Source organism: Sitodiplosis mosellana, unplaced genomic scaffold, assembly GCF_009176505.1.
Source record: "Sitodiplosis mosellana isolate CC-2019 unplaced genomic scaffold, AAFC_SMos_1.0 Smas_scaffold_6226, whole genome shotgun sequence".
Classification (NCBI taxonomy): domain Eukaryota; kingdom Metazoa; phylum Arthropoda; class Insecta; order Diptera; family Cecidomyiidae; genus Sitodiplosis; species Sitodiplosis mosellana.
The window spans coordinates 14,035,959-14,048,490 of NW_022601467.1; the positions used below are offsets into that span (position 1 = coordinate 14,035,959).

The window sequence follows — 12,532 nt, forward strand, 5'->3', positions numbered from 1 at the left end:
CTTCTTCTTTCTCAGCGCTTGTCAGAATCAACCATAATTATGTACCTTTATTGAGGTAATGAGCACCATGAACGATGCGTGCAAGCGTTTAGCGTGAGCAATGATCTTTAAATAACTATATGCGTTCACACTGTAAGAACTTTTTATCACCCTGTATGTAAGTGGTGAGGTGATACGTGCGTACACAATGTATGCTCATTGGAAAACTGATTGAGAGAGGCAGAGAGAAAAGGAGAGACAGACCAAACTATGTAGTCGACCCGAGAATGAAGAACGCAAGCTCTCTTAACAAATCACTGGTAATTCCTGTTTTTATTTCTTCAGGTTTCCATCGATGCGGTACGTTGTGTTTGATTTAAAAATAAATAAACACATGGATTAGAGGTCAGAACAGAATTGAATAGGCGATCGTCGAAGTAATCGGTAAACGTTTTAAATACCTGTGCTGGAGTGCTGTAGGAATTCATTTGTGTTCAATCATCTGTGGAAACTGCATCGGCAATGAGTGCAATAATTTTATTTAGTTTAACGGTGGCTGCTGTTTTCATTTCTGCAAACGGTGGCTCATACAACTCGTACAGGCCACCTGGAAAATACCAAAGTCAGCTGCAGAATCAACATCAAAGTTCATACTCGATGAAACCGTATCCAAAAACCACATCACTGGACTATGGAAAATCTCGTTTTGAAGAGGTCTACCGATGGAAGCAAATGACGTACACACCACTTGATAATGGTAGGTAATCGAATAAAAATATCTATCAAATGGCCATACCTCACTTATTTCCATAGATTCCATAATATTCGGTCTGCCAGACAGAAGGAGAAACGATTTAACGGCAAGTGATATCAGAGAGAATTACATCGCCTACAATAATATGCCGATGGGTGTGTTGCACCATAAAAATCGGATATTTATTACATTGCCGCGAAGACGACTGGGCATGCCAGCTACACTTACGTATGTAAGTTCCAATGGAGCACATGGATCGAGCCCATCATTACAGGCATATCCGAATTTCAGAACAAATGAATTGCATGTAAGAAACAGAGAGTGAATCAGTTAAATCAGATCATAGTAAAATTTGACATCTTTTTAAATTTTCCAGCCACAAAATGAACCCGATCGTAATCGAATCGTTTCAGTGTATCGATCACGCGTGGATGCTTGTAATCGCCTTTGGTTCGTTGACACCGGTGCATTAGAATACCCGGACAATAGAATCCAAGTTCAACCGCCATCAATATGGATATTCGATTTGAACACTGACCTACTGGTACGACGCTTTGAAATACCCACGGCCAATGTTATCGCAGGTCATGGCCTAGCTTCGCTAACAGTTGATATTGACGACAATCGATGTGATGATGCTTATGCATATTTACCGGATCTCGTGAATTATCGATTGCATGTATATAGGTACGGTACACTCAGTTGTTTAACTATTCGTGCACGACGGAAACAAACAAACAACCAAATAATTGGTTTTATTTTTATTTTTATTTGTTTCAGTTTGCGTTCCAATCAGTTTTGGTCTTTTACACATAATTATTTGGGTTACGACCCCATTCGAGGTGACTTTAATGTAGCCGGCGTTCAATTCCAATGGAATGATGGTATTTTTTCCATAGCATTGAGCGAACGAAATGCTAACGGATTCAAAACAGCCTACTTCCATGCCATGGCCAGGTGAATTTTTTTTTTGCACTTTGCTAATAAAATTCGACGAATTTGTTTGTCCATTGACTTTTACAGTACGTCTGAATTCGAAGTTTCAACTGCCGTTCTCAAAAATCAAACGGCGTCCACGCGATCAAGTCATGGTAGCGACTTCAAAGTAAGGGAATAAACTTGCCAAAAAATAGTTTTCGTTGAGAAAAAAGATGTAAATAACACGGTGATAATTGTTATTCCATTAAATTTTAGTACATTGGTCAAAGAAATGAACGTGGTCAATCGGCCATGCACGTGTATGACAAAAACACCGGTCTAATATTCTACTCGCAGGTCGCATTGAATGGAGTCGGTTGTTGGGACACAACACTGCCATTAAATCCAGATAATTTCCACTTGATTGCACAAGATAACACAACCATGATCTATCCATCGGACATAAATGTATGTCACAATTTGATAAAAATTCAATTTTTTTGACCACTTGGAAATTATTTATAACAAAACATATCAACAACCGATCTCAAATCTAGATTGATTCTGATGGGATAATCTGGATGATGACCAACGGTCTGCCACTTTATAACTACGCATCAGTTGATCCGAATGAATTTAATTATAGAATCTGGAAAGCCCCAGTTGAACGAGCGATTGCAGGAACACTTTGCGGTGAATAAATGATGTCAAGATAGGCACAACACACTTGAAGGGAAAAAGAAAAAAAAAATAACAAAAAGGCAAAAACAAAGTCATACACACATCATAGACACATCCACTTAAGCGCTAAGCAAGCAACACCATGAAATGCTAATATTCTTTGTTGTCCAGCATTTTGTTGCATTCATATCACACATTGGTGAATATACAAATACAAGCACAACTGCAAATAAATATATTGTAAACTGTTTCCAATTAGGTGCTGTGATAATTGCTCACATTGTTTACATTCTATATTCATACTTATACAAAATGTATTCAAGCACTCAGCCGTGCCAATAATATTAAATCGTTGTTGCGTTGATTTTTTTTTTCTTCGACTCAAATATTGTGGTTAATCCTTTATCAATGGACAGTTCAAATGTGTATTTCGGAGCTTATGTAAACAAAATTCTTCGGTTATCTCTATGGTGTAAAACAAACCAAAAACAAGTATTTTCAGCTTGAAAATGAGAAATAAATCACTTGAAGTGATCTCCTATCATCTGTTTATTACTCAGCTGCAAAGTCGATTACGTCTGATTCATTCGCCGAAAACAACTTTGATAACTGATATGCTCCATGTCATTCAAAATAATCATCGACTAATTGAACTTGTTCAATTCTGCAGCTCAGCGTGCTACGTGTGTGTACTATGGCCACTGTCACAACCACTCACACTTATAAAAGCACTTGGCGTGCGCGATACAGAATTTGCATCAAGGTTTAAAAACCATTCAAAATCCTAAATTCACATCAGTTGAGCGGTCAACCGCCACCAGTCAAAATGGGTTCACTACGATTTTCTATCACTTTGTTAATTGTTATTATCAGTGCCGTGACTTTTGCTGATTGTGAATTAGAAGAATACTTCAAATGGAAGCAAATTGCTTTTGCGTCGATTGATCAAGGTAATTGTGGGTAATAATAAGCAAAAAAAAATTTCTATTTTTAATAGCAATGAGGAAGCTTTGCTTTATTGGTCATCGCGGTTTTAGTCCAAACCGGAAACGTTCATAGGTGAAGGTTTGATTCGTTTATGACTGCAATTTATGGAAGAAACACAAAAAATGAGTTTAAAGATTATGTTTTGTTTTCAAAAGTGTTTTGTTTTTGTGAAGTGAAGCATCTTCAAATAAACTGTAGTAAATGTACTTTATTTTTTTTTTGTTAAACCGGTTTAAGACCCCTCATTCAAAGTGTTCTTCAATAATCAGCTTCATACAGAAAGATGAGTCATAAACAGATTAAAACGAAAAATAAAAATTGTCATTCAAATAAGAAAAAAACAACATTAATTTATTTTTGACCACAGTTTGTCGCCAGAAAAATACGCTGATTTCACACTTTTTCCCTACACTCATCAAATTGGGTCATGAAATCGGCACAATTACTTTGTTCATTCTCTTTTTTTTACATACACATAATCTTGAACCATTCCAGATCCAGACGATATTCTGTTTCCCGATTCTGAAGCTAGAACGAATCGAGAACAAGGCAGAGTTCAACGGCAATACAATCCACAGTATGGTGACCAGACGATGATGAATGGTCAATTTAATGGCCAATTTAATCCACAACAAAACACTCAGCAAAATAACCGACCAAATTCCCAGAATTATATCGCCCAGAATAACATACCAATTGGGGCCTCTCACTACAAGGGCAGAGTCTTTTTAACTGTTCCTCGGCGTCGCGTCGGCGTTCCTTCAACACTTAACTTCGTGTCCACAAAATTGGCCAAAGGATCTAGCCCAAGCTATAAGCCATTTCCAAGCATTGAAATGAATCATTTACATGTAACTACCTCAATTCATATCCACAATTGCATATAGTTTTTTTTTCAAACTTTGATTGAAACTATTTAATCTGCTCACAGCCAAATCAGCAAGCGGATCCAAATCGAATTATTTCAGTTTATCGAACACGTGTAGATGATTGCAACCGGCTCTGGTGGATTGATACTGGTAAGTAATATATTAAAATCGAATTAAAGTATAGATAGCAGTGATATGACACTAATGACCGATTTACTGAAATAAATTTAAATTTCAACAGGTTTACTTGAGTATCCAAGTGAGTAGAAGATTTGAATAAATTTACATCCGATGTGATTTAGCACCGCATTTGTTTTAGATAACGCGACCCAAGTTCAAAGACCTTCGATTTGGGCTTATGATCTGGAAAGAGATGTCGTTGTTCATCGCTTTGAAATTCCGCAAAGTATAGTGGATAGAGGAAATGGCTTGGCCAGTATCACCATTGATGTCGATCCAAACAACTGTCAAAATGCCTATGCATATATTCCCGATTTGGCTCAATATCGCTTATATGTTTACAGGTTTGATACGATAACGAAACTCAATTTTACTATTCAAATATGAAAAAAAAAACAAATATGATAACAGTATCAATACCATTATCTTTTCAGTTTGAGCCAAAATCGTATCTGGAGCTTCCACCACAACTATTTCCATTTTGATCCATTGCAAGGTGATTTCAGTATTGATGGCATTCCCTTCCAATGGAACGATGGTATTTTTTCAATTACATTAGGCAACCGAAAATCCGACGGCTATCGTACCGCATTCTTCCACCCAATGGCGAGGTAACGACCAGTTTTTTTTCACTTTACTCCCACAGTAAAATTTAATTTTTCTTTGTTGGTTTTTACAGTACTTCCGAATTTGCAGTATCAACAAAAGTCTTGCAGAATGAACAAAACGCAGGACGTTCAAATCATGGAATCGATTTCCAGGTACAACTTTTCTTGTGTTTTATCTTTTGTTCAATATTTCTTGACGAATAAAAAATCAAAGCTGAATTTCAAACGAATTCAATTTAAATCTTGAATGTGATAATAATTAATTAACAGTTCCTGGGTCAGAGAGGACCAGCCACACAGTCATCAATGCATGATATTGATCGATCAGGAGTCATTTTCTACACACAAATCAATCGAAATGGTGTGGGCTGTTGGAATTCAAACAAACCATATACACCGCAAAATTTCCACTTTTTGACCGGGAACAATCGAACCATGATTTATCCAAGTGATCTAACTGTGAGTTAAAGCAAGAGGTTTGTTGTTGAGGGCAATTGAAGTAGAAACGTTTCTTTCAGATCGACCGTGACGGAAATTTATGGATGTACACCAATGAATTGCCAAGGTGGATCTATTCTCAAATGAACTGGAACGAATACAACTTCCGGCTTTGGCGTGGAAATGTAAATGATCTCGTAAGAAATACTCCATGTAGTGAGTCACGAGGCAGTGGGCACCACCACTACTAACATCACTGATCGAATACTGCCCCAGCGAAAATGTTGTTCCTTTTCTTAGTCATTCTGAATGACTCAATCACACGAAAAAAATGAAATGCCATAGATTTTTGGTTTGAGATTTTTATTTTTTTATTCTTTACATTTTTTTTCCTATATTATCAAGAATTTTGAATTTAATATTGTCAATAAATTAAATAATGGAGCAATCAATAAATTGGAATAAACTAATAACTTACGACCGAAGGAAAATAGAAAGAAATAAAAAAACAGGAAAAAATACAATAATTTTACGCATGGGAAAAAAATAAAACAAAATCTAGAAATCACAAAATTTGCTATATCTTTCAATCACGTCGCTCTCTTTGTCAGTTCACCATTTCATAAAATTTTACCTACCTATACACAAGAAAAACTGTTCTGTTCATCAGAAAAAAGGTATATATATATATGCGCTAATCAATTTTGTGACTAAATGACTTAAATCTGTATCGAAATCTAAAATGTATGAATGTACGTGAAAAACTCGTCGCCGTTAGTCGTTCAATCGACACTAGCGTGCTGTATATATATATTTGTCCAAAAGTAATATTGATCCAGCGTTTCCAAATTGTATCTATAAAAATATCGTGTTTTGTGTATTTCCTTTTTTTTTGTTTTGTTTCATTTGCAAATTGTATAAAATCCACTCAAAAATTGATATTCCGTCCATTCGACTGCATCTAATTAGTTCACTTCGCGTTTTCTTTTTAGAAAATAATATCAACCGGCTGGCTGGTGACAGTCAACGAGGTACATTTTATTGGAATGAAAGAATAGCCATTGCCAGTTCTGACGATGCCATTTAAATTGGAATGCTAATTACAAACTACTTGGATTTGCTCATTATATTATTATGTATGCGGATATAAAAAAAACATGACCTATCGTTCGAAAATGATAACATGCAAGGGAAATGTTATAGACTATATGCATATCTCTAGATATTTTATTGCACTATGTATTCCTTAAAATGTCGCAAGGATTTCAATTGTTTCTTCAGTTTCGATATAAGATCGGACGGCTGAACCAAAATGGAAATGTCACGACCAACGGCATTTAGCCGATCCCTCACTTCATTTTCCTTGAAAAACAGATTGAGCGGCCTTCCGTTGATCTCCGTTAGAACCCAGAAGGTTAATGAAAGGCCATCACATGATTGAGCCTGTTCGTTTTTTTTTTGGAAACAAAATTCAAAACAAATTTATTTTGAGTATTTGAAAAGTGTATGATACAAATGCGAATTTGGTTTTATTTCAACGAATATTGCATACGTACCTTAGGTGGTAGTCCATGTCTTGCTGACAAACTGTTTGGCACAACATCAACTATAGTAGCAGTGTTTCCATCTCTTATCAAACCAAGGCATTGTCGATCAATCTCTCTCCGAATCGCATACACTCGACCGAATGGAACACGTCTGATTATGAACTCAATCTGAAAATGTGTGTTTAAAGACATGCATTCGAAATGCGTTAGTTTCACATCGTCAACAATTCCAGGAAATAGACACTTACAAATTGTCCAGTGGAACTGTTGATGATTTTGTTCGCTTCTTTGGCATTGGTGACAGTAACACCGCCAATTGATATGATTTGATCACCGATATGCAGCGCATTATACAGCATTGGGTGCTCTTTCTGTTTCCAACCAGATATCCTAAGCAAGCGCAACACACAATTCATTATCATTTACATGTAAACGAAATTGCCTCGTCATGGCATGGTGTTTTTTTTTTAACTTACCAAGCGGCACCAAACGCATCAACGAACGCAATTGAGCTAGTACAGTCTTTTCTGCGTAATTGAATTCGAACTCCACCCGGATGCATCATTTCCCTTCTCAATTGCATTACTTGCTGTTCGCGCAACGTTAATCGACCCGAAGCACGCAACGAAATATCTACATTTGGTTGCCGAAACGATTGATTCGGTTGCTGTGGCGTTGGCCGACGAAACTCTGCGAATCGAAGTGGAAAGAAATAAAGTCAGTAGGGCCTACGAAAACAGACATTTAAAATTTGAAATAGAAAAAAAAAACCAAACCAAACCGCACCGGAATTATTGTTCACACTGTTGTTATTGTTGTAAGCATTTCCACTGGGAGTCACGTTGTTATTGTTCGATCGAGTTCGATTTCTTTGTGTATCAGATGTGGATGAGCTGCGTTTCCGTTGTTCGGCCGGATCACGTTGTTGTGAATTGGTGTGAAATTCAGAAGGCGAACACTGACAAACAAGGCAACACAAAGAACATATTGAAATACGTCTATTACATTCTTGAGCGAGAAAAAAAAAGCAGAAGCAACTTACATGATTTCCTTGGGGATTGATTCGATTCAGTAGCATGTTAACATCTTTTCGACTGGGTCTCATAATGACAGCTTCGGTTACACCTCTTGATAAAAGCGGTCGCCGCGATGAAAGCATATCATTTTCATGATTATTTTCTAATACGTTTCTAATCTTGGTCGCGTCTTTTGATTTTGTTACTGAAGTTGATATGTTTGCATCGGAAGTGGCAGCGGAGGCGGCAGCAGCAGCCACCGAGAATGTTACTGTGCTTGATGTCGACGTCGATGGACGAATCTCTGGATCATCTGTCAGCCTCTGGGCTGAACCGACTTTAATTCGATTTATCTTGGGTTGAGTTTCATTCGGCTCTGTGTCGCCAGTTGAAATAGACGTTCCGGATGGCGTGTGTGTAATAAACACTTGCTCATAATGCAATTGCTCTGGTTGAAAGGCTTGTTTCTCATTGGCACCAATCGATATATTCGTCACTGCACCAAATTGACGTGCAGCCTGAGTCTGCACATCGTCATGGGGCTCAAGTGGCGTGGGCATAATGCTTTTATTGGCCGACGCTAATCCAGCTGGTTCTTTATTTTGGCTTGGAGTATTCGTTTCATTCGTTACTTGAACGGTAGTGACGGCATTTTGATCGATCGGTGCATAATTGGACGGTATAATTTGGACGTTATTCATGTAGTTTAGTTCAGGTTTCTCAACACATTCATTTTGTGCATTCAATTTCTCCTTCACACTTGCACTGGATACTTGAATTATTGTTATGTTTGTTGGACCAGCATCAGCCGAAGCATCGTTCGGTTGAGTTTCAGTCGGTTCAACCTTCTTCGGCTTTGCAGTCGAACCGCGTGTTGTGTGCGGCCTGAAAAATACGGAATGGTTAATTTCGTTTATGAGTGAACATAGCATTAAAACTAAAGTTGAGCTAAAGATCAAAACTTACCTCGGAATGACGATTGGTTCAGGTGTTGGATATGTTTCATAAACGGATGAATCGACACTGATCGAGTCTACGAAGTGAATGCATATTTGGTTAGAAATTTGAAACATAAAATTGATATGAAATTCATTGCATCAATTACCTTCGGCCACATCACGATTGTTTTTGGGCAGCGCAGCAGATTGTGTTGCGGTCGAATTGGATGCAGAATTTTGACTTCGTTTCGAGCTTGAGCTAGTGTTTGGATCGAATAAAACGTTAGCAGCGAATGTACGTGCCAAAGAGTGTAGGTTTTCATCCGTTGCCTCATCATTATTTGTTGCGCTGATGTTTTCGGGTGTTACATTTTCGGAAACAAATGATTCGTCGCTTTCCAAATCGTTCGGCAAAACAATGGTATCGTTGGTTGGATGGCTGAAATTTGGGAGCGGATACAGCATTTTGATCAAATTCTGTGAAAGTGTGTTTGATGTCGACGACAATGGTGTGGACGTAGTGTTTGCCGTCTCAACGGCGAAACCATCTTCACTGCCTTCATCGTTCTCGTTTTCGAGTGGGTTTCGTAACGGCGGTGTATTTCGACGATTTTGATTTCGTTCGCTTGCTTCGGCGGTGCTTGCAATTGGCTGCGATGGTTGACTGCCAGCCACATGCAAAGCGTTGCTGTTCAAAGACGTACTGGATGCGGTGACGGCCATAGGCAAAGCTGTAGTTCGACTAGTTTGTGTTGTATTTACAATTCGCTCCACTCCTGGTACGAGGGCGGCTGGCACAGGTGGTGTGGCAGGTAGCGGATCTCTGGTCGGATCTCTTGTTGGCAGCAGAGGTTGTCGAACTTCGGGCAGTTTACTATACAGATTCTCTTTCGGCGACAAAATTTTCATTTCGCGCAATTTCAAGCGCAACGTATCCACCCATTCCTGCATTATTTCCCTGTTGTTTTTTTTCAATGACAATGTTAAAATGCATGATTAGCCACGGTGAACAATACAAAATCTCAATCAAAGTGAAGGGCTTACCATGAAGATGCGTTGAATCGAAGTGTCTCGCCGGCGAGCGCAATTACAAATTCGTACTCATTTTCGGATGGCACTAACGTTTGTGTGATATGAATTGTAGTTTGTAGCGATACCGTCCAGTCGGGCGAATGCGAAGCAGCGGCTCTTGGCTCCGCATAACCTTCCAACAATGCTACACCGATCATAAATGCATATTTTGTTAGCAATTTAAAACATAGAATTGAAATAAAAATTCATTGCGTCAATTACCTTCGGCATCATCGTGAACGCAAAAAACTACCCAATATTTCTCGGGTTTCTACACGCCAAACAAAGCAAAAATGGAAGAAAAGAAAAAAAAAGAGAAAATTTACTACACATTAGATACACTGACTGCCTGTAATAGCTCTCCAATCGACCGAATTATTTCGGTTTATTTTATTTTTTTAATATAAAAATTATAGCATGCGAATTTGTTGCAATTCAAAACGTTCGATGTGCCTTTGTTTTTTTGTTTACATTTTGAATAATTGCCATTGCGAAATGTTTAAATTTCATAATTGCAACGCCTTACATCACACACCAAATCATGAAATCGTGTGCATGACTCAATTTATTTACTAAATTGGAATAGGTAGAAAAAGAAGAAGAAGAAGAAGAGGGAAAAGGGAAAGAAACGAGCGAACGGAAGTAAAAATACCTTAATGCCAACGGGAATCTTTCGATTGTCAGCAATCACTCGCTTCAACCATGTGTTTTTGTGAATTTCACGAAAAAGTGTTCCTCGGCCTTCCATAACTGCTTGTCTTTTGCATTGCACTCATTTGTTATGTTCTAATCTAGTCTATGTAATTCCATTATTTGTTAATTGTATTTTTGCTATTTTCCCATTCAAATGACCGACACAATGAATCTACTCCCGAAATTGTTGCATTGACCACACAAATCGACGGCTAGCAAAATGTTTTAGTCGTGAATCCGACAAAAACAATCAAATATTATTACAAATAAAAAGAAATTCCAAAAAAAATCAAATGAGAAATGCAAGTATGTACAAATTTCGCTTGCCACTGGGATGTGTCAAAATGTAACATCGAATTCGATGTTCGAAAGTCATAACAACGAAACCAATTTTTGTTTTTCGACGTTCGAATTTTTTTCGACGTTCGAATTTTTTTCGAACAGCATACACACTGCATTTGAGATTTGTTATTCGAACGAACTCTGTTAATACGAATGCAAAACATCGAAAAACTCTTTTTGATCAAAATAAAACGATTTTTTTTCGTTTTCCGTTTTTTTTTTATTCAAAAAATAAATCTGTATTCAGTTTCGTGGATGGAATTCAATTGATTCCGATCTGTATTTGTAATTGAGCCTCTTTGAATGAATTTATTATATTTATACACGTATTCAATTTGTCTAGGCAATTTGTACAAGCTAATTGAGATAGATTATCGTCACTTTTTATCTGGAAAATGGAGAGAGAAAGAGAAAAAAAAACGTTAGTTTTTCATTAGTTCATAGTTTTCAATATACGCGACATTCATATGAGCCGTTATCAATTGACTCACTTGATTTGGTAAGATGGTGTCCAGTGTTTCGTATATGCCTGGTTCTGTAGAAAATTCTTTGAGATGCTCACCGGATGAGAATGTTTTTGCGCATAGTCTGCACAACAGAAACGAGTGCTGAATCTCTTCGGTTATATCGGGTAATGGGCAGTCAGCGATGTTATCAAATGAGTTCTCGTTGGAAAAATCATTTATACTGACCGCAATGTCATTGAAAAACGATGCCGAACCGGATATGTCCGGGTAATTGTAATGATCATGAAACACCGATAGACTTTCCATTGATATGCCCTCTTTGGAACTTCGGTTCATCAGTGAGAAATCATTGATTGGTCCATAGTTTGGTGTTCGCTTTGATCGTTCCATATCTTCGGCAAAAGACTCAATGCCACTAGCATTCCTCTTTACGATCGGAATATACTTTTCAATGTTAGACTTGAATATCGTTGGCACGGGTATACTGAGGGGATAAAATGTCTTTTTCAGACGTGTATTTTGTGGTGGATCGATGAAACAGTCATCGCTGAAATGCTCTGAACATAAATAGTACTTGGTGATACAGCTCAGTTTTTTCTCAAGGAGATCAGCTCGATTGGCGGCATTCGCCCATTTAACAGCACTGTAAATGAATGTTCCAACATTTGATTAAGAGAGATTTTCTTCTGCGAATGCATTTCCATTGAAAATTATCGGTTACTTACAATTCTTCGTATTTGGGGAAACCAAAGTAGGAAACATTTTTGTTTATCGTCTGCGAATTGAAACACATTTCAGCACAGCAGCGTTTCGACATAGTTGTGTGTACGCGCTCGTGTATGTGGCTTTTTGTAAGCTATTTACAAGTAAAAAGAAAATAAAAATTTAAAAGCCAACAAACGCTCGCCGAAATGCTTCAAGTGGTTTATGCATTTATTTTGATTTGATGATGACAAAATACACACTGGCACTGCCAGTTGGTTTGTGTTTTGTTTTTGTGTGTTATAAAAGTTTGACAGTTCGAAATTGTGTTGTGTATACATA

At 37.6% G+C, this 12,532-nt stretch overlaps 3 protein-coding genes across 4 annotated transcripts; 1 reads left to right on the forward strand and 2 right to left on the reverse strand.

Moving 5' to 3' along the window:
* Window positions 1-501: 501 nt before the first annotated feature.
* On the forward strand, window positions 502-5,911 carry LOC129579473 (uncharacterized). The gene is made up of 16 exons (XM_055469580.1): window positions 502-736; window positions 793-1,040; window positions 1,110-1,420; window positions 1,514-1,690; window positions 1,757-1,838; window positions 1,928-2,119; window positions 2,209-2,349; window positions 3,102-3,282; window positions 3,815-4,170; window positions 4,251-4,338; window positions 4,430-4,447; window positions 4,508-4,712; window positions 4,803-4,979; window positions 5,048-5,129; window positions 5,247-5,435; window positions 5,495-5,911. Exons 1-16 carry the CDS (start codon window positions 502-504, stop codon window positions 5,663-5,665), a joined length of 2,853 nt encoding a protein of 950 aa, XP_055325555.1. The 3' UTR covers window positions 5,666-5,911.
* LOC129578304 (rho GTPase-activating protein gacK) lies at window positions 5,761-11,058 on the reverse strand. The gene is made up of 11 exons (XM_055466635.1): window positions 10,639-11,058; window positions 10,209-10,257; window positions 9,960-10,131; window positions 9,083-9,873; window positions 8,944-9,010; window positions 8,004-8,862; window positions 7,748-7,919; window positions 7,438-7,651; window positions 7,210-7,351; window positions 6,971-7,129; window positions 5,761-6,857 (listed from the first exon to the last, which is right to left on the reverse strand). The coding sequence occupies exons 1-11, from the start codon at window positions 10,732-10,734 to the stop codon at window positions 6,642-6,644; spliced, it is 2,937 nt and encodes a 978-aa protein (XP_055322610.1). The 5' UTR covers window positions 10,735-11,058; the 3' UTR covers window positions 5,761-6,641.
* A 158-nt stretch (window positions 11,059-11,216) lies between these two features.
* LOC129577826 (uncharacterized) lies at window positions 11,217-12,499 on the reverse strand. 2 transcript variants are annotated; one of them, XM_055465500.1, is made up of 4 exons: window positions 12,214-12,493; window positions 12,063-12,131; window positions 11,513-11,972; window positions 11,217-11,409 (listed from the first exon to the last, which is right to left on the reverse strand). In XM_055465500.1, the coding sequence occupies exons 1-4, from the start codon at window positions 12,303-12,305 to the stop codon at window positions 11,284-11,286; spliced, it is 747 nt and encodes a 248-aa protein (XP_055321475.1). In that variant the 5' UTR covers window positions 12,306-12,493; the 3' UTR covers window positions 11,217-11,283. The 2 variants fall into 2 exon arrangements, with proteins under 2 accessions (XP_055321475.1, XP_055321474.1); XM_055465499.1 differs by having other exon boundaries at window positions 11,513-12,131; window positions 12,214-12,499.
* Between the last annotated feature and the right edge of the window lie 33 nt (window positions 12,500-12,532).

Bases quoted from the DNA above. Each gene is read 5' to 3' on its own strand.
- LOC129579473 (XM_055469580.1), top strand. From the start codon at position 502: ATGAGTGCAATAATTTTATTTAGTTTAACGGTGGCTGCTGTTTTCATT. The intron at 1,839-1,927 runs GTAAGGGAATAA...ATTAAATTTTAG, and splicing joins GTCATGGTAGCGACTTCAAA to TACATTGGTCAAAGAAATGA. The intron at 4,171-4,250 runs GTAACTACCTCA...ATCTGCTCACAG, and splicing joins TTGAAATGAATCATTTACAT to CCAAATCAGCAAGCGGATCC.
- LOC129578304 (XM_055466635.1), bottom strand. From the start codon at position 10,734: ATGGAAGGCCGAGGAACACTTTTTCGTGAAATTCACAAAAACACATGG. The intron at 10,132-10,208 runs GTAATTGACGCA...TGATCGGTGTAG, and splicing joins CGTTCACGATGATGCCGAAG to CATTGTTGGAAGGTTATGCG. The intron at 6,858-6,970 runs GTACGTATGCAA...AAAAACGAACAG, and splicing joins GACATGGACTACCACCTAAG to GCTCAATCATGTGATGGCCT.
- LOC129577826 (XM_055465499.1), bottom strand. From the start codon at position 12,305: ATGTCGAAACGCTGCTGTGCTGAAATGTGTTTCAATTCGCAGACGATA. The intron at 12,132-12,213 runs GTAAGTAACCGA...ATTCATTTACAG, and splicing joins TTCCCCAAATACGAAGAATT to TGCTGTTAAATGGGCGAATG. The intron at 11,410-11,512 runs GTGAGTCAATTG...TCCATTTTCCAG, and splicing joins ACACCATCTTACCAAATCAA to ATAAAAAGTGACGATAATCT.